The 25021-nt window shown below is 43.3% G+C and overlaps 1 protein-coding gene across 1 annotated transcript in view; it reads left to right on the forward strand.

Annotated features, from left to right (window-relative positions):
* Positions 1-25021, forward strand: part of mccc2 (methylcrotonoyl-CoA carboxylase 2 (beta)) — a 153143-nt gene that overhangs the window by 107086 nt on the left and 21036 nt on the right. The window contains exons 12-16 of the mRNA XM_038805418.1: positions 342-418; positions 12769-12835; positions 14798-14954; positions 20810-20924; positions 22575-22660. Of these exons, the coding sequence (XP_038661346.1) occupies positions 342-418; positions 12769-12835; positions 14798-14954; positions 20810-20924; positions 22575-22660 (502 nt within the window). The remainder of the gene's footprint in view (positions 1-341; positions 419-12768; positions 12836-14797; positions 14955-20809; positions 20925-22574; positions 22661-25021) is intronic.

Raw genomic sequence — 25021 nt, forward strand, 5'->3', positions numbered from 1 at the left:
GACATAACTACAGATGATTGTGAATTTGCAAGGTTATCTACTTAATATATATTATTTTAGTAAGTGTAGTACATTTCCTACATTATATTAGTGAACACACTTTAAAAGTACTTGGCTGCAGATATTTTCAGACATCCTGAAGTTGTTAAAGGCACTTTATAAATGCAGATTTTCATCCATTGGAAAGACATCAGTTGCTATACTGCTTACTCTTTTGCTGTAAATCTGTAGAAGGATCTTAATAGGACTATGATTTGCAGTACGATAATTTATGGCGATGTTACTGTTTTTATACTTTTCAAAATATCTTTTGTGTTTTTGCTCCTCTGGGATATGTTCAGGGTTTGCAAGGATTTTTGGATACCCAGTCGGCATCATTGGAAACAATGGAGTTCTTTTCTCAGAATCTGCAAAGAAGGTTTGTATACAGTTGTCCCTTAACTGGAAAAAAATGGAATGAGGGAAAAAATTGTCTATGACAATGTTGCTCTGAAGTATCTTCTGGGTCTCTTGAAATTCACATTGTAAAGTTCACAAATGATTCAAGAGCGATATTTCTGTGAATAGGAAATTTACTGATAAAACCAAGCTAATTAGCCAAATGATTAATCTAAGAGAGCTTGTTTGTTTTGAGCCAGAATAATTCGAGCAAACGATGGGTTCACGAGTGTAAAGTAATCCACATTAAAACATGAAGCATAAAATTTATATACATAGCAGGTGGCTTGTTATTAGAAAATGTAATGGTGTTATCAGCAAGGCTGACCCACAATTGACAACTCAAACAGATTGTTTTAATTCTGCTTAACTCATTAGTACTATGACATTTGGAATATAATGGGCGGGATTCTCCCAACGGGAGACTAAGTGTCGACGCCGGAGTGAAAACCGGAGTGTTTCACTCCAGTGTCGCAGGCCACTCCTTGCCCCCTATTCTCCCACCCCCGGGGGGGGCTAGGAGCGGCGCCGCGTCATTTACGCGTGCTGGGCCTTGGCGCTGCATAAATTACGCGGCTGGCGCTGTGTAAATGATGTCACCAGCACATGCGCAGATTGGCCGGCGCCAACCCGCGCATGCGCGGTTGCTGTCCTCCCCGTGGGCGTCCCACAAAAAATGTCGGAGTAATCTTGCGGGACGGTGGAGGAAAGGAGTGCCTCCTTCAGAGAGGCCGGCCCGCCGATCGGTGGGCACCGATCGCAGGCCAGACCCATTTTGAGCGCCCCCCCCCCCCCAGTTCTGGATCCCCTCCCCCCTCCCCAGCGTTCTCGCATTGTTCACGCTGGCAGGTGCGGTCGGCGCCGGAGGGAACACGTCGTATTGGGCAGGCCACTTGGCCCATCCGGGCCGGAGAATCGCCGCTCGCCCGTTACAAACGGCGAGTGGTGATTCTTCAAGCGGCCAGCCGTAAATCTCACCGTGCCGGTTTGTGGGGGGTGGGAGAATCGCGTGCGGGTGCCGGGGCGGCGTGGCGGGACTCGCCCGGCGCCCCCACAGTTCTCCCACCCGGCGTAGGGGGGGAGAATTGCGCCCAATGTGTAATTTAGTGCACTCTACCTTCAGAAAGGCACTGCAGAGAATTTAAAGCAAAATGGATTATTCCAGCAGAGTAGATTCTCAGCTTCAGCTTTTGGGTGATGAGGCCCTCATAATAGAACATGCATTATTTTCCATTCCATTACAACAAAAAAGCTAGATATATATGACTTATTTCACTAATCATGTCATCTTGCTTTTGGTGGAAACCCGCTGAGCAAAATTGGCTTTTGTGTTTCCGACATTACAACAGTCTCTACACTTTCATTGGTTGTAAAGCACTTTGCCTAATGGTCGTAAAAGATTTTCCTTTTCTTCTGTCCTTTTGCCCTTCTTTACTTCCACACTACACTATATCTGGACTGAAGGTTCAAAGCATGTACAAAACATTGATTTTCTGAAAATAAATTTAGAGTATCCAATTCATTTTTTCCAATTAAGGGGCAATTTAGCATGGCGAATCCACCACCGTGCATATTTTTGGGTTGTGGGGGCGAAATCCACGCAAACATGTGGAGAATGTGCAAACTCCACACAGATAGTGACCCAGAGCCGGTATCGGAATTGGGACCTCGGCGCCATGAGACAGCAGTACTAACCACTGCGCCACCGTGCTGCTCCGGTACAAAGCATTGATTATAATAATCTTTAGTTCTTGCATTGCCCTTTTAAACCAAATGTAGGATTTTAGAATTACCAAAGGCAAGTTTTAATTGTACAAACAAAGTGCACTTAAAACATGACATTATTGATAGAGACTATTTGTGAGCCAGTGGAATTCTGAAATGTTTGCTTACACTGGTCAACTTTGGATTGAAACGTCTAAATGCTCAGTGACTTGAAATGTCACAATTGATTGAATCCAGGTGACATCAGCAGGCTTTAACTAGAGGTGGAGACAAGTCAGAAAGTCAATATATTTCATCTTGTGAAAAATTACCTTGGTTTAAGGTTGAAGGCTGATATTGACCTTCGGTTGCTGCTGATGATGGATGTTTTCATTAAATTTGTCATTATCTTGCGTCAGGCGGTCAAAAAAGGGAATTATTATTTGATGAACTTTTGAGAGATGCTGGTCCCACTATTTTTCTCTCCACTTCAGCCCTCCCCAGCCATGTTTTCTCTTCTCTGCTGAAATTGCGACTTTTCCCAGTGTAGTTCCTTGGGTGCCTTTACCCTTATTTTTCACAAATGAACGCCAGCAGTGAATGTCAACAGATTATTCGATTATGGGTGTGCAGACAAGAATATGACAACGCAATTCTGATGTCTGCAGATATGTATTTTCCAAGAGAGGTTTTACAAGGTAATTGGGTTGAACATCTTGACAGCCTTCTTCCATCAACTCCTCCCATCGTCCCACTTAAGGATTGTTATAGACAGGAGGGGGATGTTAACTTCAATTGCATTAATTTTTCATCTCACCACCCACCCGTAAACATAAATGTGTTTTGATTTGTTTTTCTCTTTATAAACTGTGGTGAATTTCCCAACCCTTCGGTTTTGGTGCAATTCAATTTCCTATTAATAACTCCACAGCAAACTCAGGATAGGACAAACTAAAAAGGATTAGTTCATTGCATAAATTCAAAAAATGAAAGGAGGGTTGGAACATCACCTCCACACTCAAGACAGGAAAGAGAGGGATAGAAAACAGAAGTACTTACAGTACAGAGACTACAATAAAATAAATATTGGTTCATGTGGGTTCCAGAGTCCAGAATCAATGTCCATTGAGGTCTGAAAAGCGATGCCGGATAATTTACTTTGCCGGTGATATTGACTTCACATGATGAGATCGGCATGCCGAGATGAATCCGTCTTCCGGGTGATGGTACAGAAGTTCCAGCAGAAGTGTAAATGGGGTCAGGTATTTCACCTTGGCAGAGCTCCTCATCTGTGAGGATGCTACTTAGATAGTAAACAGCAGACTGAGCTATACAGTTCAGCAAAGCAATATTAGTTCTTCTACAAGCTGGAGGCCCATGTAACAAAGATTGCGGGGCCATTATATCTATCTCCTTCTGGCCAACTTGGGTTATTAAATCCAAATGGCCAGATCTCTGAATTTGGGTTGTGCAGTCCACAGGTGGCCATTAGTGGCTCTTCAGAGATAGAGAGTGTGGGTTATTTTGTTCGGGCATCACAAACAGATATAGATTCAGCTATTTTAACGGTCTTTGTTTAGTTTTCAAAATTTAGAAATAGCAATGAGCATATGTATCGACATTTTATAAAAATATACATGAGGTCTTAGGCTCTCACAGGGTACTGAGTAAAATTGTGACCCTGGCATATGAATGGGCAACTAGGGGCTTTTCACAGTAAATTCATTGCAGTGTTAATGAAAGCCTACTTATGACAATAAAGATTATTATAATTTCATTCAAAATCAAGTTACCTCTTACATAAAAGTACACACTTTGAGTTAAGTTGTTTACAGATTTGATTTGCAAACTTCTGTTGTAACTCAACGGATTTGAAATGTACATTTTTGCGGAATATAAGATTCATTGAACACTTAGTAAATAGCACAGAAAGATCTTTCGTTGAATAGTTCTCTTGTATGATACTTAAATATATGTTTTCATTTTACTGCCAAGAGTTAGGTTAGTAGCCAGCACATTTGATGTATTTACTGAGATGAATAGTTTTGCATTTTTTTAGGGCATCCATCCATCTCATGAGATGATGGACTGCGCCCAGAGTGCATGTCACTCCTGTGAACATTGACTGTTGTGGCTGTGGAGGCTGATTCATGAATGGCAGTCACTGCAAATGGCACATGACTTTGGCCCAAGATTGACTGATGTTTTTTTCCTTCCAGCAGGCTGCCATCTGGTTCTTTCTTTTGTTCTCGGCTTTTGCCTTTCCCACCCTGACTGCCTGGTTCCCGGCACTCTAGTCAGCAGCAAGCACTTCCCATGCACCAACTCTGATCCTGGTCTACTGAAGTCTTGCTTGCAGATATCCTTGTTTGCAGACATGGGTAACCCAGTGATAGCATGCGTGCCGTAGACCATTATGGTTCTTTGTGGATCTGGCCGTCATGTATTCGGGTGGCGGAGCTGTCTCAGGGAGCTGCAGAACTGTACAAAATTAATTCTGACGGAAAATGCTGCAAATACTGGCTCGGCAGCACATTTAAGCACAAACCTCAATTTCCAGAAACCTTTTAAATTTTATTTCAGCCCTGACATTTCATCCCGCCCTGGATTGAGGTTGCAGCTAAAACGGCTAATCGGCCCAACCGTAAAAATAGATGAGCCATGAAAAATTACTTCATTTGGCCCTTATTGGGTTAAATTGCTTACTTGACTGTTGGCAGGCACACTCTGACTCTCGCCAACCGAAATATCGCATTAGGATGCAATGACACTGGGATGTCTTCTCGTGTGATTTCATGTGCTTCCGAGTTGGGCACACACCCACTTGAAAAACTTCTAATTCTTGCCCTAGAGTTCGAGATAGTAATCCATTTCTAGGCTCAGTGATGATCATCTCTGTCTTTGCTTTCAAGGGGGCTGACTTGATTGCTACTGGGCATGTTGCTTCCTTGATTTCTTCATACATCTCTCTAGTATCCCTGAATTCAATAGCAGATTGCATGCTGTTGCAGAGTTTCAACCAGCATTGATTGGTCCAGTGCCAAGCGGTTTGCTGAGACTTGATTCTGGAGGCACTGAGAGCATCTAGATTTTTTTTGCTGTGGACTGGTTTGTAGGACAAGGACTTTTTCCTTTTGGTTGCAATAACTGGCTCCATTTCAGTCCAGTAAACTTAAGATCAGTCAATCCTCTGATCTTTTTTTCTGTATGTAGCTAGTATCGAGTTATAGATGGTGTTGTGCAGATAATCCGACTTTGACACAGCACCCTGGCCTTTGGTGTTGTCTGAAAGAGCCTGATCTAGAATGTTGAGATATTCCTGGATCCATTCTGGGACAGTGGGATAGCAAATATTGATCTGAGGATTACTTTTCTTCTTGGATTGGTATAGTTTTCTTGGCTGGAACCTGACCTTGCTATACAACAGGGTGTGGTCAGTGTCATAGTTCGTGCTGTGATCGCTGCAAGAGGACACTGTTGAGGGTGGTACATATGGTGATGATGAGATCTAGCTGGTGCCAGTGCATGATCTCAGGATGCCGCCAGTACACCTTGTGGTACAGCTTGGTTTTGTAAGGAGCGGTTTGTCATACAGAGCCCATGGTAACCGCATATCCCCAGCAACCTTTGGCCATTTTCATTCATTGTGCCAATTTCCGGATTTCCTTTGTATGTTGGTCAACATATATAGTAGGTACCTGCCCTTATGTTGAAGTCCTCGAGAAGAAATATTTGTCGGTGCTGGGAATTGTGCTGATGTCAGCTTCAAGCATGTCATAGAACTGATCCTTGATATTTGGGGTGGAGGTCAGTGTCAGGGCACAGATGCACATGCGATTAACTGGCCTTGTTCTTGTTGACCGGCATAGAGTAAGAAGTGGGGCCGGTTTACCTCTCTTGGTTAGCCAGCTAGTTTGTGATGCAGAGCAAGGCCAGTAGCATGGGTTAAATTCCTGAACGGCTGAGGTTATTCATGCCGGCCCGCCTTCTCAATCTTGTCCCTCGCCTGAGGTGTGGTGATCATGAGGTTAAATCACCACAGTCAGCTTCCCCCTTCGCATTGAAGCAAGCAGGCTGTGGTGGGACAGCACCTAACTGAGTGGGGGCTGCCCAGTTTGAGGCGGGTGGTAGCGATTCAATGAGATGCAATGATGTCTCCCACTGTTAGTATTAACCTCTGGCCAGTTGAACAAAAGCTTATAACCAGTAAGTTTCTTACCGTGTTGTGCCAACATAAACCACAATTTGGAGTGTCCTCTCCTGGGTGCAGATCCGGACAAATAGTATGGTGATCATGAGTTGCCCAAGCATCGGGGTCTCTCCCTCAGCATTGCTGATACAGCATTGCTGATACTGTCCAAAGGGAAGGATGAAACCAGTACTGTTTGGTACCAGCTCTGCTTTAGGAGTTGCCAGAAACTGCCTGATTGATAGCAGATTACTGCCTGGAGGAAGCGACTCATGATTTTCTGTCTGTGTTTACTTCTTCTGACACTCACATGACAGTGGGGCTATTTTCCCATAACTGAGGGTCTGGATCATGGGTACCACTGTGTAACCATACCCTGGTGGGTTTGCATGCCATTTGTCCGGGGCCAGGCCTCCTCCGAATTCCCCGTAGCTTAGCCTGGGTCTGCGAGGTACCCAATTTATATATGTCGCCATGAAGGGAGGTATTAAATAGGCTTGCCGATGAAGAGACTATATACTGGCTAGAGAGGCTTACTCACTCGGTTCTCTTTTCACAATAGGTATGCTGTTGGCCCGCTGTTGAATATTTTGATCAGTTAATGTTAAAATGGCAGATACAGAAATATAAAGTAATGCATTGTAAGAACAAGAATAATGAATAAAAATACACCTTAAATGTTAACGGTCTGAATGTAGTTGTGGAGGAAAGAGATCTGGGTGTGCAGATACATAAATGTGTAAAATACGTGAACAGCTTTAAAAGAACACTATTAAGAAAGTAAAGTGAAAAAAACTGCAAATGCTGAAAATGTGAAATAAAAGCAGAAAATACTGGAAATGTACAACAGATCAGTTCAGATTAATTACAAAAAAGGTCAGGTTACCATTACAGACTGTTTAGCCTTTATCAGAACAAAGGATAACCAAGCAATAAGGTTTAATAACAAGGTGAGGAGGGAGAGGTTATGGTATTGGGCATGGTGGGGGGAGAGGTAGGTGGTTGAGGGGAAGAGCAGAGAATAGCTAGCTCTATCAGAAACTAAAAGACTTTGAAGAACGTTTAAAAATGCACGAGAGAAGCTCACATAAGCAAAAGAATGTTGAAAATAGAAGAGGAAAACAACTTAGAAATGCCAAAGTTCTGAAATAAAACAGAAAATTCTGACAAAATAAATGGGGGTGAAATTGGACATCAACAGTGGTACAAAAACGTCAAAATTGCATTTTATGACCTATAAGACAGGTTTGATATGTTTGTTATTCAATTCTGAAGGAGTCGATGGAACTGAATTTTTTAAAATTCAGTTACGGGATGTGGGCGTTGCTGGTTAGGCCAGCATTTATTGCCCATCCCTAGTTGCCCTTCAGACGTTGGTGGTGAGTTGCCTTCTTGAACCGTTACAGTCCTTGAGGTGTAGGTACACCCATTGTGCTGTTAGGGAGGGAGTTCCAGGATGTTGCCCCAACGACAGTGAAGGAACTGCGATATATTTCCAAGTCAGGGTGGTGAGAGGCTTGAAGGGGAACCTCCAGGTGGTGGGGTTCCCAGGTACCTGCTGCTTTTGTCCTTCTAGGTGGTAGTGGGTTTGGAAGGAGTTGCCTAAGGAACCTTGGTGAGTTACTGCAGTGCATCTTGTAGATTGTACATATGGCTGCCACTGTTCGTCAGTGGTGGAGGGTTTGAATGTTTGTGGATGGGGCAGCAATCAATCGGGCTGCTTTGTCCTGGATGGTGTCGAGCGTCTTGAGTGTTGTTGGAGCTACACTCATCCAGGCAAGTGGAGATATTTCATTACATTCCTGACTTGTGCCTTGTAGATGATGGACAGGCTTTGGGGGGTTCAGGGGATGAGTTACTCGTTGTAGGATTCCTAGTCTTTGATCTGCCCTGGTAGCCAGAGTATTAATGTGGCTAGTCCAGTTCAGTTTCAATGATCAATGGTAACCATTTACGAGGGGGCGGAACATGGATGACTGACTTCAAACCGGCACCGTCCCCGATTTGGGTGTCTGAGTCGATTCTTTGCCGATTACGATATCGGCATCAGGCAACGTATAATCCCACCGAATGTTTTTTTGAAACCTGCTTACTAAAATGTATCCTGCTGCTTTACTACTTTTGCGAAATGGAACAATAACTAATCATCTTTTTGTACATGGACTATTCTAGAATTGGCATTTATCTGCGAACTCTTAATTGAGAGTTGGCTGATTTTTTTATGAGTGATGCATTTGTTCCAATATTATATTTTTTCTCATAGTTTTAATTAAAGATCTATTTGCTGTTTGATACACTATGTATGAGCCACATGGCATCTACAGCTGTTAATTTAATTACAAATTATTTTTAAATGCTCATGTTTTTAAAACGAGTATTGCGCTATATTTGGGTGTTCTAGAAATGATGTATCAATTACTAGAACACAGAACATACAGTGCAGAAGGAGGCCATTCAGCCCATTGAAACTGCACCGACCCACCCAAGCCCTCACTTCCACCCTATCCCCCACTTCCACCCTATCCCCGCAATCCAGTAACCCCTCCTAACCTTTTGGGTAATTTAGCTTGGCCAATCCATGAGTCAAAATGCTGAAGGTTCGCAACACAGGGAACTCTACAGTGTAGAGAAGTAGGAGTTGTGATTTGGACGTAAGGTGTTGAGGGAGCACCTGAGGGGTCCGGATCTAGGTGAGGGGTGCTCAGTCTCATTGGGGCCCAGTAATGGAGGTGCCCTTCTACTCTTCTTCCAGAGCCAAAGTGCGATAACCTGCTGGACTCCGATTCCCCCCAGCCCCTGAACTCCTAATGCCACCTCAAAATTGAGGCCGGGGTGGGAAGCAGCCATTAATTAGTGTGAAGCACGAAGGGTTGCAGTAGGCCTCATCCACCTTGTAAACTGGCAGAAAGGTCAGGGGTGGGTAAGAAAGTGGTGGGGGGGCATCAAATTCTGCTCATTGGAATTGGAATAGTTTATTGTCACGTGTACCGAGGTACAGTGAAAAGTATTTCTTCGCAGCTCAAACAGATCATTTAGTATATGAAAAGAAAATACGTAATAGGACAACACAAGGTACACAATGTAAATACTTAGACACCGACATTGGGCGAAGCATACAGGAGTGTAGTATTAATCAGGTCAGTCCATAAGAGGGTCGGTTAGGAGACTGGTAACAGCGGGGGAGAAGCTGTTTTTGAATCTGTTCGTGCGTGTTCTCAGACTTTTGAATCTCCTGCCCGATGGAAGAAGTTGGAAGAGTGAGTAAGCCAGGCAGGAGGGGTCTTTGATTGTGTTGGCCCCAGCTTTCCCAAGGCAGTAGGAGGTGCAGACAGAGCCAATGGATGGGCGGCGGGTTTGTGTGATGGTCCGGGCGGTGTTTACGACTCTCTGAAGTTTCTTGCGGTCTTGGGCCGAGCAGTTGCCAGCCAGACCAGGCTGTGATGCAGCCAGAAAGGATGCTTTCTATGGCGCACCTGTAAACGTTGGTAAGAGTCAGTGCGGACATGCCGAATTTCCTTAGTTTCCTGAGGAAGTATAGGCGCTGTTGTGCTTTCTTGGTTGTAGCATGATGTGGGTGGACCAGGACAGATTTTTGTGTGATGTCTGTGCAAAGGAAGGAACGTTTAGTGCACCTTAAGATATAGAATCCATTTTTACTGTTCAACTAATGAACATTATAGCAGACCATGGTTTAAAATTTCATCAGACAATCATGGAATGAGGCTCAGCAGGAGACCACTGTGTAAGTGCCAGCATTCTGAAACACCGTCTAATTAGTCTCACTCTCCTGCTCTGCTGCTGTAACTTTTTAAAAATCCTTTAAATATTTATCAATTCCCTTTTGAAAGTTACTGTTGGATCTGCTTCACCACTCTTTCAGATAATTCCAAAGATTCTATTTTCCTTCTTGTCGCATTTATTAGTAATTTATAATTCTATTCTGCTTTTCTCTCTCAGATAAGAATGTGTAAAATTATTCCGCTGTTACAGACTTTCAGTCTAAACTCAGTATATTAAAAATTAACCAGCAACACTTACCAAAGCACTGCAAATAACCGACATCCTTTTACTAATCTTTCTGTTGATTTTTTGGGGAAATGTTTTGTTGACAGCATCAAGGGAGTTGACTCACAGAGATTTGACATTGTGAAGCAGTTCAATTTAAAGTAAATTTGATCATAAATTTGCACAAAAGGCTATTGTTGCTGATGCTTTTATGCACCATGAGCTTTGATTTTAAATAAAGATAACGTGTTCAACAGCTACCGCACTTTGTGTTTTATAGCTTCCACAGCGTTTGTCACCAGCAGTCATTTATACAGAAATTGCCACTTCTGCCTGAGTAAATGTGGGCGATTCATCGAAGTGGAAGATTGCAGTTCCATTAAATGTGAACAAAGATGAAAGTATCAGCTGTCCACAATGATAATAATAAAGCATACAGTGTAGATTGAGTAGTTTAGAGCCTAAATAGCCTTTTATGCAATTTAGAATAGTCTGAAAAAGCATCTTAAAATTGTTTCCTTCACAAGCAGTCCTCTGCAGACTTTTTAAATGTAGACTCATGATTAAAGACAGAATTGTGTAGTCTGGACAAGTAGCAGAATGAATAGTGCACTGTCTACAAAGCACGAACAGAGAGTAAGGATTGAACTCTAAACTCTCAAATGGGTGAAGTTGTGTTCCACAAGGAGTGTTCACAATTTAGATAAATGATTTGGGCTTGGGAATTGGAAAGACAATTTAGAAATGTATGGGACACCAAATTTGATGTAGCTGATAGAAAAGAGAAGACTAAAGCGTTTGTTCGGATAGGTAACAAAAAATGCTCCAGCATGTGAAGGAGGACAAAACTAGGGACCATAACTATAACATAGTCACAGATAAATTCAGTAGAGAATTAAAGAGAAACTTCTTTACAACAATAACAACTTGTATAGTACCTTTGACCTAATGAAATGTCCCAAAGGTCTTCACAGGAGTATTATAAAATGCAGCATGACACTAAGCCATACAAGGTGATACGGTGCTATTAGGCCATTTTACCAAACATTTGGTCAAGAGGTTGATTTTAAGGAGTGTTATAAAGGAGGATTTGTCCAGAGAATGTTTAAAATGTTGAACTTGATACTACAAGAAGTAGTTAAGGTAACTAGCATAAATATATTTAAGGCAAAGCTAGATAAACACATGAGAGTAAATGGCATGCAAGAATATGTCAGGGGGGGCTCGTATGGACCATATGGACTGTCATGGATCCGTTTCTGTGCTGTGACTACGATGGATAATTTATTGCCTTTCAGTCAGTGCTTTGGCCTTTTTGCAACACTTCAAGAAACACATTTTACACAATGTGCCTCTAGTGTGATTTTTAAAAATCCTTTAAGAGGGTAATGCGGGCAGCAGGGTGGCCTAGTGGTTAGCACAACCGCCTCACGGCGCTGAGGTCCCAGGTTCGATCCCGGCTCTGGGTCATTGTCCGTGTGGAGTTTGCACATTCTCCCCGTGCCTGCGTGGGTTTCGCCCCCACAACCCAAAAATGTGCAGAGTAGGTGGATTGGCCATGCTAAATTGCCCCTTAATAGAAAAAATAATTGGGTAATCTAAATTTATTAAAAAAAAGAGGGTAATGCTGTTGAGCTGGATGTGAAGAAAGTGCTAAAAATAAAAAATAAACATCTCCCCTTACAGAAAAATCTAACCAACTTCAGCATGTTTTCAGTATTCTGCAGAGGTGTGGGAAATCCAACAGCTAGAACACTGGAGACTCTCAGTTGATAGGTCAAAGGCTGAACCTCAGTTTCTTAGAATCATAGAATTCACAGTGCCGAAGGAGGCCATTCGGCCCATTGAGTCTGCACCAGCCCTTGGAAAGAGCACCCTATTTAAACCCATGCCTCCACCTTATTCACGTAACCCAGTAACCCCACCTAACCTTTTGGACACTAAGGGTAAATTTAGCATGGCCAATCCACCTTATCTGCACATCCTTGGACTGTGGGAGGAAACCGGAGCACCCGGAGGAAACCCACGCAGACACGGGGAGAAAGCACAAACTCCACAGTCTGCCACGGCCGGAATTGAACCCGGGTCACTGGAGCTGTGAGGCTAGTTTCTTATAAATTTTCTTATGACACAAAAATAGGCTGTAAAAAATGTTATGAAGACCTAAGTACACTACAGAAAGATCCGTTAAGTGAGTGGACAAAGATCTGGCAAATGGAGTATTATGTGGGAATATGTGACATTGTCCATTCTGGCAGGAAGAATTCTTCTAGGTGCTTGTGCTTTGTTTTCTCCTGACAGTAATAAAATTAAACATAAACTTGTCTGACATCAATGTTGTGCGGTGTGTTTCATTACCAGGGCTATGTATCTTGCTACTACTTTCTTGCTTAATACCCTCCAAACCAATGCACCTCTTTATTTATTTTCAGGGAACTCATTTTATTGAGCTGTGTTGTCAGCGGAACATCCCCCTCATATTTCTACAGAACATAACAGGTGAGAAAGAAGAGGAGCATTTCTGCCCATATTTTAGACACAACAACAAATCAGATAACAACAAATAAGAGCGATATCTTTTCATTCAGTTGTGGTCATTGTGAACTTTATGCCTATCCATACCTGATGGTCATGGTACCATGAGAGATACAGAGCCAAAGATTAAAAGAGCCAAGGGTGCGTCCTAAAAATTGTAAAATCTTCCTCTGCCTTTGCAATTTTATATTCATTTAATTGATTTTGTTTTGTGTTTTCATAACTAGATGATTATTTTTAAAGTGTATTTCTCAGCATCCTTTCACCGCCTCTTAAAAGTTTAAGTGATAAGCTACCACCTGTAGATATACCTCAGAATGTCCTTCTGAGCAAATTTCTCGATAGGGTCAGTGAGAAGTAACTGAGCTGGAGCTTTTAATTTGTTTGCTAGGTAAAATTACTCTTTTTTATTGTTACTGTGAACGTTTGTATTTGTGCTTGTGTATTCAGATTTTGTCAGTTCCATTTCCACATTGTGTGTGTACTTTTTTCTCCATGTAGCTCTACCCTGTGGAAGTCTCCATTGCCCATGTGACATCAACAAGGCCCTAGAGTCATTTTCTTGACATACCGTATATACTCGCGGATCATAGAACATAGAACAGTACAGCACAGAACAGGCCCTTCGGCCCTCAATGTTGTGCCGAGCCATGATCACCCACGTATCCACCCTATACCCGTAACCCAACAACCCCCCCCCCTTAACCTTACTTTTTTATTAGGACACTACGGGCAATTTAGCATGGCCAATCCACCTAACCCGCACATCTTTGGACTGTGGGAGGAAACCGGAGGACCCGGAGGAAACCCACGCACACAGGGGGAGGACGTGCAGACTCCACACAGACAGTGACCCAGCCGGGAATCGAACCTGGGACCCTGGAGCTGTGAAGCATTTATGCTAACCACCATGCTACCCTGCTGCCCCCATGCTGATGCTGATCTCGCGTATCATGCGACCCCTAAATTTTCGTCCCCAAAACATGATTTTATGCTATATCTCATGTATCATGCGAGTCACTTTTTTGGAAATTAATGCCCAAACTAAAACTTCCAAATGGTATCATTGTCTGTGGATTCTGCAGGGTGGATTCTGTTGTGAAAGCTGTTCGCGAATCGAACAGCTTTCCAGCTGGCTTTACTAGCGTCGTTCTGCCACTTGACGTTTCCATTCATAAAAACGGCAACTAAAACACCCGCGAATTCTGTGAATACTACTCTTCAGATTTTGACCACAGCATTCTAATGGGAAGATGTTCAGCCACTTGACGTTTCCATTCATGTTTTTATGAATGGAAACGTCAAGTGGCTGAACATCTTCCCATCAGAAAAAACAGCAAGTAAAACACCCGCAAATTTTGTATCTCGCGTATCATGCGACCCCCCAAATTTAGGTTACAATTTAGGTCTTCAAAAGTCGCATGATACGCGAGTATGTACGGTATATAAAAACTGTCTCCAACGTTTGCATGTCCAGATCGACTTATGTTATATGTCACCACTTTTGTGTTAGAATAACAGCTACTTCAATGCTGTTGGAGTAATGTGTGGCTTTAAATAAAAGTCCGAAATAATTATTTCACTTTTAGCAGTATGTAAGCGCATTTAATGGGTATTAAATGCTTTTTCCTGCCACTTTAACAGCAGCATTAATCTGAATGATGTCACCACATCCTATCCACTCTATAACTAAGTGAATGTTGACTGAATCTTAATGGACAGACCTTATAAATGAAGATAATTACAACAGACTGACTGCAAAATGAAAAGTGAGATGCGAGAAAAAATTCTATTGACAGACATTTCAGTATCTTTATCCAGAGTTATATTTTCCTTCAATTGCTTTGGAATGTTTTTTAAATTTAGATTTTGAGTGTGAAAGACTGAGTAAATGTGGTCTAATTAATTGTTACTTCCTAACATAAGGTTTCATGGTCGGAAGAGAATATGAAGCTGGTGGAATAGCTAAAGATGGAGCCAAAATGGTGACTGCAGTTGCATGTGCAAATGTTCCCAAAATTACTGTAATTGTTGGAGGATCCTATGGTGCTGGAAACTATGGAATGTGTGGAAGAGCATACAGGCAAGTAGCTGTACTACATGTTACTCTATACTACGTTTGGTAGTTAGAAAACGGAAATAAAAATAGGAAATGCTGGAAATACTCAGCAGCAATGGCAGCATCTGTGGATTGAGAAGCAAATATTTCAGGGGAATGACCTTTCATCAGAACTGTGAAAGGTTTGAGATACAATAGATTTTAAGCAAGTGAGTGGGATGGTGGTTGAGGTGATGTTGGATGCAGGTGGGGGGAAACAACAAAAGGTTATGACTGATCGGGTGGAAGACGGGCGTGTTTAAATGTCAAAAGAGTTGGCGGTGCAAGGTCAAAGGGACAAACAGAACAAGTAAACAAAATAATGTAGCTAGAGGAGGGATGTGTGGCAGAATCATGAATCGATGCCTGTTTCCCTATCTCTGCTTGTATGGGATCCATGTTTACTTTTGCTAATCTCTTTCTTTTTACATACATATTGTAATAACCTTCATGATGCCCGTGGGGATACCCTAATCAATCTCCCCATGAGACTCAAGGAATACAAACTTCACTGTTAGCGGGCGAAGGCCCGCCAAGCTAGGGCTTATAATTAACCTGTATAAAAGCCAGCCGGGACAGGGACTGGCATGTTAGTAGTCCCGACTGGGACTTGTACTGTGCTTATGCCGCCTTAGTGGCCGTTTCCTTTGATCATGAGTAAATTAACATTTACATGACTACTCTGCCTCCAGGGTCTTTATACTGCCAACGAGGTGGAAGCAGTGATAATGATTCTGGACGTCCCAGCTGCACGGGATATTGCCGCGCAGCAACGTGTTTGAGAGTTTGAAAATGCCGCTTTTTGGAAGGTTAGAGACCTTTGATTTGGTCCAATACGCCAAGAGAATGAGGTGCTTTTTCCAGACTAACGGCATCCGTGGAGATGACCGGCAGAAGGTAATCCTTCTGACTGCCTGCAGGCCCCTAACCTTCGGCATAATTAAAAGCCTCACATACTCTGCTGCTCGGATTCAAAGTCCTTTAATGAGCTGGTGGAGTTGGTATCCAATTATGACCTAAAACCATCTATAATTATGCAACGATACCAATTCACTACTGCTGTACAGACTTCAGGGGAGTCAGTTACGGACTTTATAACTCTACTTCGAAGACTGGCTGGGCATAACGAGTTCAGTCCATCCTTTTCGGAGATGTTAAGGGATTGTTTGGTGTGTATGGTTAACAATATGGCCACTCAAAGAAAGTTGTTGGTGGAGCCTACACTGGACTTGAAAAGAGCCATCGATCTAACCCTGTCCCGCTAGAATGCTGAGACGGGGATTCAGGAGCTCCAGGGTTCCGTTGGCTACGGCGTCATTAGTGTTGGTCGACCTCCTTTTAGGAATACAGCATCCTCTCAGGGCAATACACGCGTGACCTGATCGGCACCGAAACAACCAACTGTGCAACGCCTCGTTTGGACTCTGGTCAAAGGCCACCACAAACCAATGTGGCATCTCCCCATGGGAAGTACCAGCAACAGTGACAAGCCTGCAATCGCAGAATGCAAGGCAACCAAGTCCGCCAGAGTCAGCAAAGAACCCGCCGCCATGGGCAGACGATAAGGTCACCTCGAGCCAGAGTCTTGCGCGTGGCCCACAATGAGGAGGATAACTTGATGCATCTGAATTGCATCACAGCCCATAAAGTGCCACCGATTCGGATCAAACTGCAAGTCAATGGGCACCCCGTAGTGATGAAGTTGGACATGGGAGCAACAGACATTCTGTCGACTTCACACTGCACACTTCACACATATTGAGCTTATGGGATACCAAGGCCAGATTGGCGACATATACGGGGGAACCTCTGAACATTATAGGAGCCACCGTGATCCCGGCGACCCATGGGCAGAAAACAGTCAAACTGCCGCTAATAATCGTACAGGGGCAGGGACCCAAACTCTTGTGCCGTGATTGGCTGCGAACACTCGTTTTGACTGGCAGTAGTTTTTTCAGATGGCACTGGCAACCCTGTACTAGGTCTCGGGAAATACCCGGAGGTATTCCAGGAGGCATGGGTAAAATAAAGCGGTCCATGGCATGAATTTACGTTGACCCAGAGGCCCACCCCAAATACTTCAGAGCATGACCGGCTCCCTATGCCTTGCTCAAGCAGGCGCCTGGAGAGTTTGGGCATCATACGCCCAGTCCAATTTGCAGAGTGGTCCGCACCAGTGGTCCCGGTTACGTTGGTTCGCCTCTGTGGCAATTATAAAATGACAGTGAACAGGGCCACCCACCTAGATAGATATCCCATGCCATGTGTGGAGGATTTGCATGCAAAACTAGCTGGGGTAGGTAACAAAAAATGCTTCGACATGAGGGAGGCCAGAACTAGGGGCCATAACTATAACAGTCACAAAATATTCAGTAGGGAATTGAGGACAAACATCTTCCCAACAATTTCTTTTTCCAATTCTGGGGCAATTTAGCGTGGCGAATATACCTACCCTGCACATCTTTAGGGTTGTGCAGGTGAGACCCATGCAGGCACGGGGAGAATGTGCAACTCCACATGGACAATGACCTGGGGTCGGGATCGAACCCAGGTCCTCGATGTTGTGAGGCAGCAGTGCTAACCACTGTGCTGCCCCTGCGTCTTTCCAACAATAACAACATATTCTTATTTTTCTTGGGCAGTGCCTCAACCCACTCTGGGAAGGTGGGTTCTGCGGTGGTTGAATAGTCCAATCCGTGGATCTGCAGACTCTGTCACAAGTTTGACAGGTGGTGCTTGATGAGGTGGCTGGGTTGGACAGTCTGGATTCTGCTGTTTATGCTTTGCCTCCGCATGCTCCTGCCTATAACTTTCTCGGTGACTGGCACCCTCGTGGTTGCTTTTTCTCCAGCTTGTGCATACTAAGACAAGTGATTCCCACGTGTCAATGGAGATGCTGCATTTATTTAGGGAGGTTTTCAGAGTGTCCTTGTAGCGTTGCCTCTACCCTCCTAGTGATCGCTTGCCAAAGCGGAGCTCGGAGTAGAGCACTTGTTTTGGGAGTCTTGTATCAGGCATGCGGGCAATGTGGTCCGCTCATCGCAGCTGGTCAAGCGTGCCTAGTGCCTGGATACTGGGGATATTGGCCTGGGAGAGGACTCTTACGTTGGTACACCTATCCTGCCAATGAATTTGGGGGATTTTGCGGAGGCAACGTTTGTTATAAAGGAGGATTTGCCCAGAGAATGTTTAGATTGTGGAACTTGATACCACAAGGAGTAGTGAAGCAACTCGCATAAATATATTTAAAGCAAAGCTAGATAAACACATGAGGGTAAATGGCAAGGAAGAATATGTTAATGGGGTTAAAGAAGAAGTGCGAGGGGGCTCATGGGGACCACCTAGACTGTATGGACCTGTTTCTGTGGTGTGAATACTGGATTATTGCTTGGCTTTCAGTCAGTGCTTTGGTACATCTTAGATGATGTGCCTCCAGTGTGATTTGACTAAACCTTTAAGAGGGTAATGCTGCGATTATAAAATGAGCGTGAAAAGGGCCTCCCACCTGGAAAGATATCCTATGCTCCGTGTGGAGGATTTGTATGCAAAACTAGCTGGGGACCGAATGACGTGCTGTTAGGTGAATTAGACATTCTGAATTCTCCCTCGGTGTACCAGAACAGGCGCTGTAGTGTGGCAACTAAGGGATTTTTACAGTAACTTCATTGCAATGTTAATGTAAGCCTACTTGTGACAATAATAAAGATTATTATTATTCTTGAAACTGAATATGAGCCCCGCATGTTTTAAAAGTAGGTGACTAGCAATACCCACAGTGGTCTATATGAGTATACGTGACTCCCCTTCGGGGTTTTTTCCACATGTGCAAAATTCAAGACAGTGATGGAAGGCGTCCTCCAGGGCTACCCAAAGTGACAGTATACCTGGATGACATGCTCATTATGGGGGCCACCGGGAAGGAGGACTTCGATGATTTGGAAGAGGTCCTCAGACGATTCTCCAATGGCGCCTACCTGTAGAGAGGTTTTCAGTTGAGGGCAGTCACTTTCCTGGGTTACCACATGGACAAGGATAGCTTGCACCCAGGTCACGAAGGAAACAAAATTGTGGTCATTTTTGGGGTTTGGGAACTATTATGGGAAGCTTATCCTGAGTTTGGCCATTCTGCTGGCACCTCTTCATGCATTATTAAAGAAGACTAAAAGTGGGTTTGGGGAGCTCCAGAAGAGGAGGTTTTTGCCAGGATGAAGAGACAGCTGTTATCCTCCCAGCTGTTGACCCATTATGATCCCTCCCGGTCAGTCGTCCTCACATATGACGCCTCCACATACGGCATCGGAGCAGTACTGTCCCATCGATGGGACAATGGCATGGAAAGCCCTATGGTGTACGCTTCCAGGACTCTGACAAATGCAGAGCGCACTACGCCCAGATAGAGAAAGAAGACCTGGCTGTGATGTATGCAGTGAAAACATTTCATCAGTGTTTCTATGGGTGCCATTTTTTTTTATCATCACAGACCCTCTGTTGGGTCTTGGCAAGGAGGACAAGGGGATTCCCCTCATAGCCTCTGCCCAAATCCAATGCTGGGCCTTGTTATTAGTGGCGTACGAGTATATGTTTCAGCGTCAACTGTGGGTACAAATAGCACATGCTGACGCCTTCAGTCGTCTCCCACTGCCTGTGAGCCGTACTGCACCAATGACTGACAAACTTGTAGCAACATTGAACTTCATGGATCCTCTGCTGGAAACAGCTGCAGTTTTGTATGTGGATCCAGATAGATCCCACATTGGTGAAACTTCGCCACATCATTCTACATGGTAGATTACAGGGAAATCCCCTGGCAACCCTGTCACCCCACATAATGAAGCAGCAGGAGCTTAGTGTACAGGATGGTATACTGCTAGGGCAGCACGGTGGCCTAGTGGTTAGCACAGCTGCCTCACGGCGCTGAGGTCCCAGGTTCGATCCCGGCTCTGGGTCACTGTCCGTGTGGAGTTTGCACATTCTCCCCGTGTCTGCGTGGTTTTCACCCCCACAACCCACAAATGTGCAGAGTAGGTGGATTGGCCACACTAAATTGCCCCTTAATAGAAAAAATTATTGGGTAATCTAAATGTTTTTTAAAAAAGGATGGTATCCTGCTATGGGGAGCTTGTATGGTTGTCTCGCAGCCAGGTCAAGAGTCAATCCTGCAAAACCTACGTAGCTAGAGTGCTCTTTCAGAGGAAAGGTGCAGACTCGTTGGACTGAATGGCATCCTGCACTGTAGCGATTTTAAGTGTTTCAGATTTCCGTTATTGATTGCTTGCATTTGCAATGAAAACGAAAAACTAATAACATTTCATTTATTTTTAAAATCTCGTCAAATAATTGTAAGAATGTTTTCCAATCTGAAATGATTTTCAAGATTGCGTGGAAAAGAAAAGGAAAAATCTATCAGATCAGCAAAAAAATGGATGTCCAGTATATGAAGCCGATTTAGAAGTGGAACCTAGAACATCATAGCCAAGGAGTCCACAATATAATTGAATTACAGTTTTCAAATTTTTACAAACATAATTTGCATGTCTTAAACGTTTAAGTTTCTACGATAAAGTGAAACCAACTCATTCATGATTTTTCTCGCAACTAATGTCCTGCAGTTCAGGTTTGTTGCTGTACGTTTTATGATTGCTACATTTATGGTCATTGCATTGTGGAATATCTCTGATTGTTTTTATTTTTAGAAAGTGGAGCTCTGATTTACAAAATGTGCAGCAGTGTTAGGTTCAATAATTCTGCCTTTCATTTAGTTTTTGTGGGAGGGGGAGATATTTCTTTACTGTATTTATTAATAAATTCCATTAAACTTCATTTTCTGTATTTCCCATCAGCCCAAGGTTCCTTTACATGTGGCCAAATGCACGCATCTCTGTGATGGGGGGTGAGCAAGCTGCTACTGTTTTAGCTACAATTACAAAGGACCAAAGGGCAAGGGAAGGAAAAGAGGTGGGTATCAATGTGATGTGGGACTCCTCCAGGTAAAATATATAGAGCTGGGACAGGTGAACTTGAGTTTGAAATAATGAAGGCAGAAATGGCAGTACAAACAGTAGGCAAGTTACACATGGTAATCCACCTCTTTAAATAACTACTGCATTGGGTAAGCATGCCAACCCAATATGAAGAGAAACCTAATGCATGAAAAAACAATTTGTTTTCAAGATGTATGCACTGGTTTCACAAGTATAATTGGCTGCAACAGGCCCAATTTTCTGTGTGTACTTTGCATAAACTGAGAATCAATATTTGATTGTCAAATTTGAATAAAGTTCATAATAAATCTCCTCTGTCCTAACAGCTCTATTGTTATAAATTCACCTGGCACTGTTACAGTATTTGTCTTTCCTGCTGTGTATGTTTGCTTCCTGGCTGAGTGGGATTTCTGAATGATATTGATGGATATGTGTAAATACGTATACTCAAACTATTCTGAAAAAATGTATCATGTATGTATGCTAATTGTCTTTAACCTGGAAACGATTGAAGCAAAGTTTTTGTGTTTGATTTGGGGCCTTTTGATAGCGTTCAGGCACTACTTGAGAAAAAAGTAAACTCTTGGCGAAAGACGTAAACTCTTGGTAGAAGTTTAAAGTAACTTCACCTCTAGTTTTCCTCATTAATACTGAGTGGAAATACAGTTTCATTTTGAATTGAGAGTGATTAAACAATCAATTCACAATCATAAAAAGCCAATATAATAGAAATAATTGTCTGCATTTTGATAGCATCTTTAATATTCCCAGCATATCCCAAAGCACATCATAGCCAATGAATTACCTTTGAAGTAATCTATTTGAAGACAAATATGGCAGACAATTTACACACAACAATATACAAGAAACACAATGAGATATATCACTAGGTCACATTTTTTGATTGTGTAAGATGAGGGATAAATGATTGTCATGACATCGGACTAGCTCTTTGTTCTTCTTTGAAAAAGTGCCGTGCAATATTTATCCGACATCCAGTACTGGTTGTGTCGAAAGTTCCCCAATAAAACATTGGGAAAACCAAAGCCATTGGCCCTGATCTTCAGCATTCACCTATTGAGGACCACAGGGGCACTGCACGTTTTGTGGAGCCAACCTACTCTGGAACCAGAACTTACCACAGTTTGCAAGAAATGGCTCCATGGGAGCCCATGCTGATGGTTCCACTGGCACCTGTCAATGCGTAAACATGGATTGCTTGCCTGGTACTTACCCAGTTATTTACATTGATTTATTCAGGACTGTTCCTGGCACCCTGAAAGGTCATCAACATGAAGTGTTACCTTTGTTTCGATCTCAATAGATACTGTGTGACCTGCTGAGTATTTCTGGCAATTTCTGTTTTATTTCAGATTTCCAGCAACTACAGTATTTTGCTTTCCTCTTAAAGGTTTGTAGATCGGTTGTTGAGTTTCCAGGACTTAGTCATGTGTGTAAACTGGAAGCCAGGAATTTCTGTTTACTTGGATTGAATTAGAACATAATTAATTAAAGGAAATAAGAAATCAGATGCCCACAACTGCTATTAACATTTCACTGTGCTGCATTAAATATCACCCTGTAATATGCTGTTACTTTCAGTGCTTCTTTATTTTTCCTGCAGTTCTCTGCAGAAGATGAAGCAGCTCTAAAGGAACCAATCATCAGGAGATTTGAAGAAGAAGGCAGTCCTTACTTCTCTAGTAGCAGGTACAAAAATAACTAGTTAGAATATGGTGTGCTTTAAATAGAGCAGATAAAATAAGATTGTTCCACCAACTATTCTTATATTGATAGTTTTCTGTTGTTAATTTAACAATGACACAATCAGTCTGCTTCATCAGCACCCCATCCTGACCGTAAGCATTCATTCCCTCCACCTCATCACAATAATATATAACATCTACAAGATGCACTGCAGCAACTTGCCAGGGCACCTTTGACAGCACCTTCATCACGGAGACTTCAATGTTTCAAGAAGGCAACTCACCACCACCTCAAGGACAATTAGAGAAATACATATGAAATAGGAACAGGAGCAAGCCATTCAGTGTTTGCACCTGCTCTGCCATTTCATAAGATCGTGGCTGACCTGATTGTGGTCTGATCTGATCCACTTTCTTCCAGCCTTCAAATCCCTAGAATCCCATTATCAATCAAGAATCTATCCAGTTAGCCAAGAGAGAATTCCACAGCCCAATGACCCTCTGACAGAAAAATATTCTCCCCTTATTTTTAAACTGTGTCTCCTGGTTCTAACTTCCCCCACAAATTGAAACATCCTATTCGCATCCACTGTGTCAATTTCCCTCAGGATCTTGTATGTTTTAAGAAGATCACCTCTCATTCTTCTGAGCAACAGACCCAAACTGTCCATCCTTTCTTCATAAGGAAACACTTTAGTCCCAGGAATCAGTCGAACGAGCCTTCTCTGAGCTGCTTCTAATGCTGTTGTATCCTTTCTCAAGTAAGGAGACCAAAATTGTGCGCAGTGCTCCAGATGTATTCTCACCAATGGCACATGCAATTGTGGCAAAGCCTTCCTACTTTTATATTCCCCTTGCAATGATCAGCAACATTCCATTTGCCTTCCTAATTACTTGCTGTACCTGTAATCATGTACATGATTTCCGAATCATGTACCAGGACAGCCAGATCTCCCTGAACCACAAAATTTTGCAATCTTTCTCCAGTGCTGTTGGAGGTCAGTCATCTCAGTCCCGGAACATCACTGCAGGTGTTCCTTAGGGTAGTGTCCTCGGCCCAGCTATCTTCAGCTGCTTCATCATTGAACTTACTTTCAACATAAGGTCAGATGCGGGAATGTTCGCTGATGATTGCACAATGTTCAGCACTATTCGCGACTCCTTAAACACTGAAGCAGTCCATGTGCAAATGTAGCAAGACCTGGACAATATCCATGCTTGGGCTCACAAGTGGCAAGTAACATTCACACCAGGCAAGTGACCATCTCCAATAAAAGAGAATCAAACCATCACCCCTTGACATTCAATGACATTACCATCACTGAATCCCCCACTATCAACATCCTGGGGGGTTACCATTGATCAAAAACTGACCTGGACTAACCACATAAATACTGTGGCTGCAGGAGCAAGTCAGAGGCTCGGAATCCTGTGGTGAGTAACTCACCACTTGACTCCCCAAAGCCTGTGCACCACCTATAAGGCACAAGTCAGGAGTGTAATGGAATACTCTTCACTTGCCTGAATGAATACAGCTCCAACAACACTCAAGAAGCTCGACACTATCCAAGACAAATCAGCCCACTTGACTGGCACCCCTTTCACAAGCATTCAGACCCTCCACCACTGATGCACAAGAACAGCAGTGTGTACCATCTACAAGATGCACTGCAGGAACTCACCAAGGCTCCTTAGGCAACACCCTCCAAACCCAAGACCACTACCATCTCGAAGGACAAGGGCAGCAGATACATAGGAACACCACCATGTGGAGGTTTCCCTCCAAATCCTTCACCAAACTGACTTGGAAATATATCGGTGTTCTTTCAGTATTGCTGGGTCAAAATCCTGGAACTCTCTCCCGGATAGCACGGTGGGTGTACTTACACCACATGGTTCAAGAAGGCAGCTCACCACCACCTTCTCAAGAGTAATTAGGGATGGGCTACAAATGCTGGCCCAAACTGAATTTTTTAAAATAAAGTAACGTGCTTTACTATTCTTCCTGCCAAAGTGGATGAGTTCACATTTTTGCACATTATATCCCATCTGTTAATTTTTGTACATTCACATAACCCATTTGTATCATTTGTAGACTCTTTGGGCCAGATTCTCCACCAAAAGCTCTAATTTATTTGTGGCGGGTTTTTCAACAAGTTTACTGCTCTGCCGGCGAGTTCCCCACCGCGATTCAATGACACTTAGTCCCTTTTGTGGGCCCTGGGAAGTTTCTCACTGGTTTAGGCCACACTTAGGGGGACGAATTCTCCGATCCTCGACGGCAAAATCGCTTTCGGCGACGGGGCGGTGAATCCCCGATGACGCCAAAATCAGGGGCGGTGCCGCTTTTGCGAAGCACCGCCCC

This window comes from Scyliorhinus canicula, chromosome 8 (assembly GCF_902713615.1).
Source record: "Scyliorhinus canicula chromosome 8, sScyCan1.1, whole genome shotgun sequence".
NCBI classification, from domain to species: domain Eukaryota; kingdom Metazoa; phylum Chordata; class Chondrichthyes; order Carcharhiniformes; family Scyliorhinidae; genus Scyliorhinus; species Scyliorhinus canicula.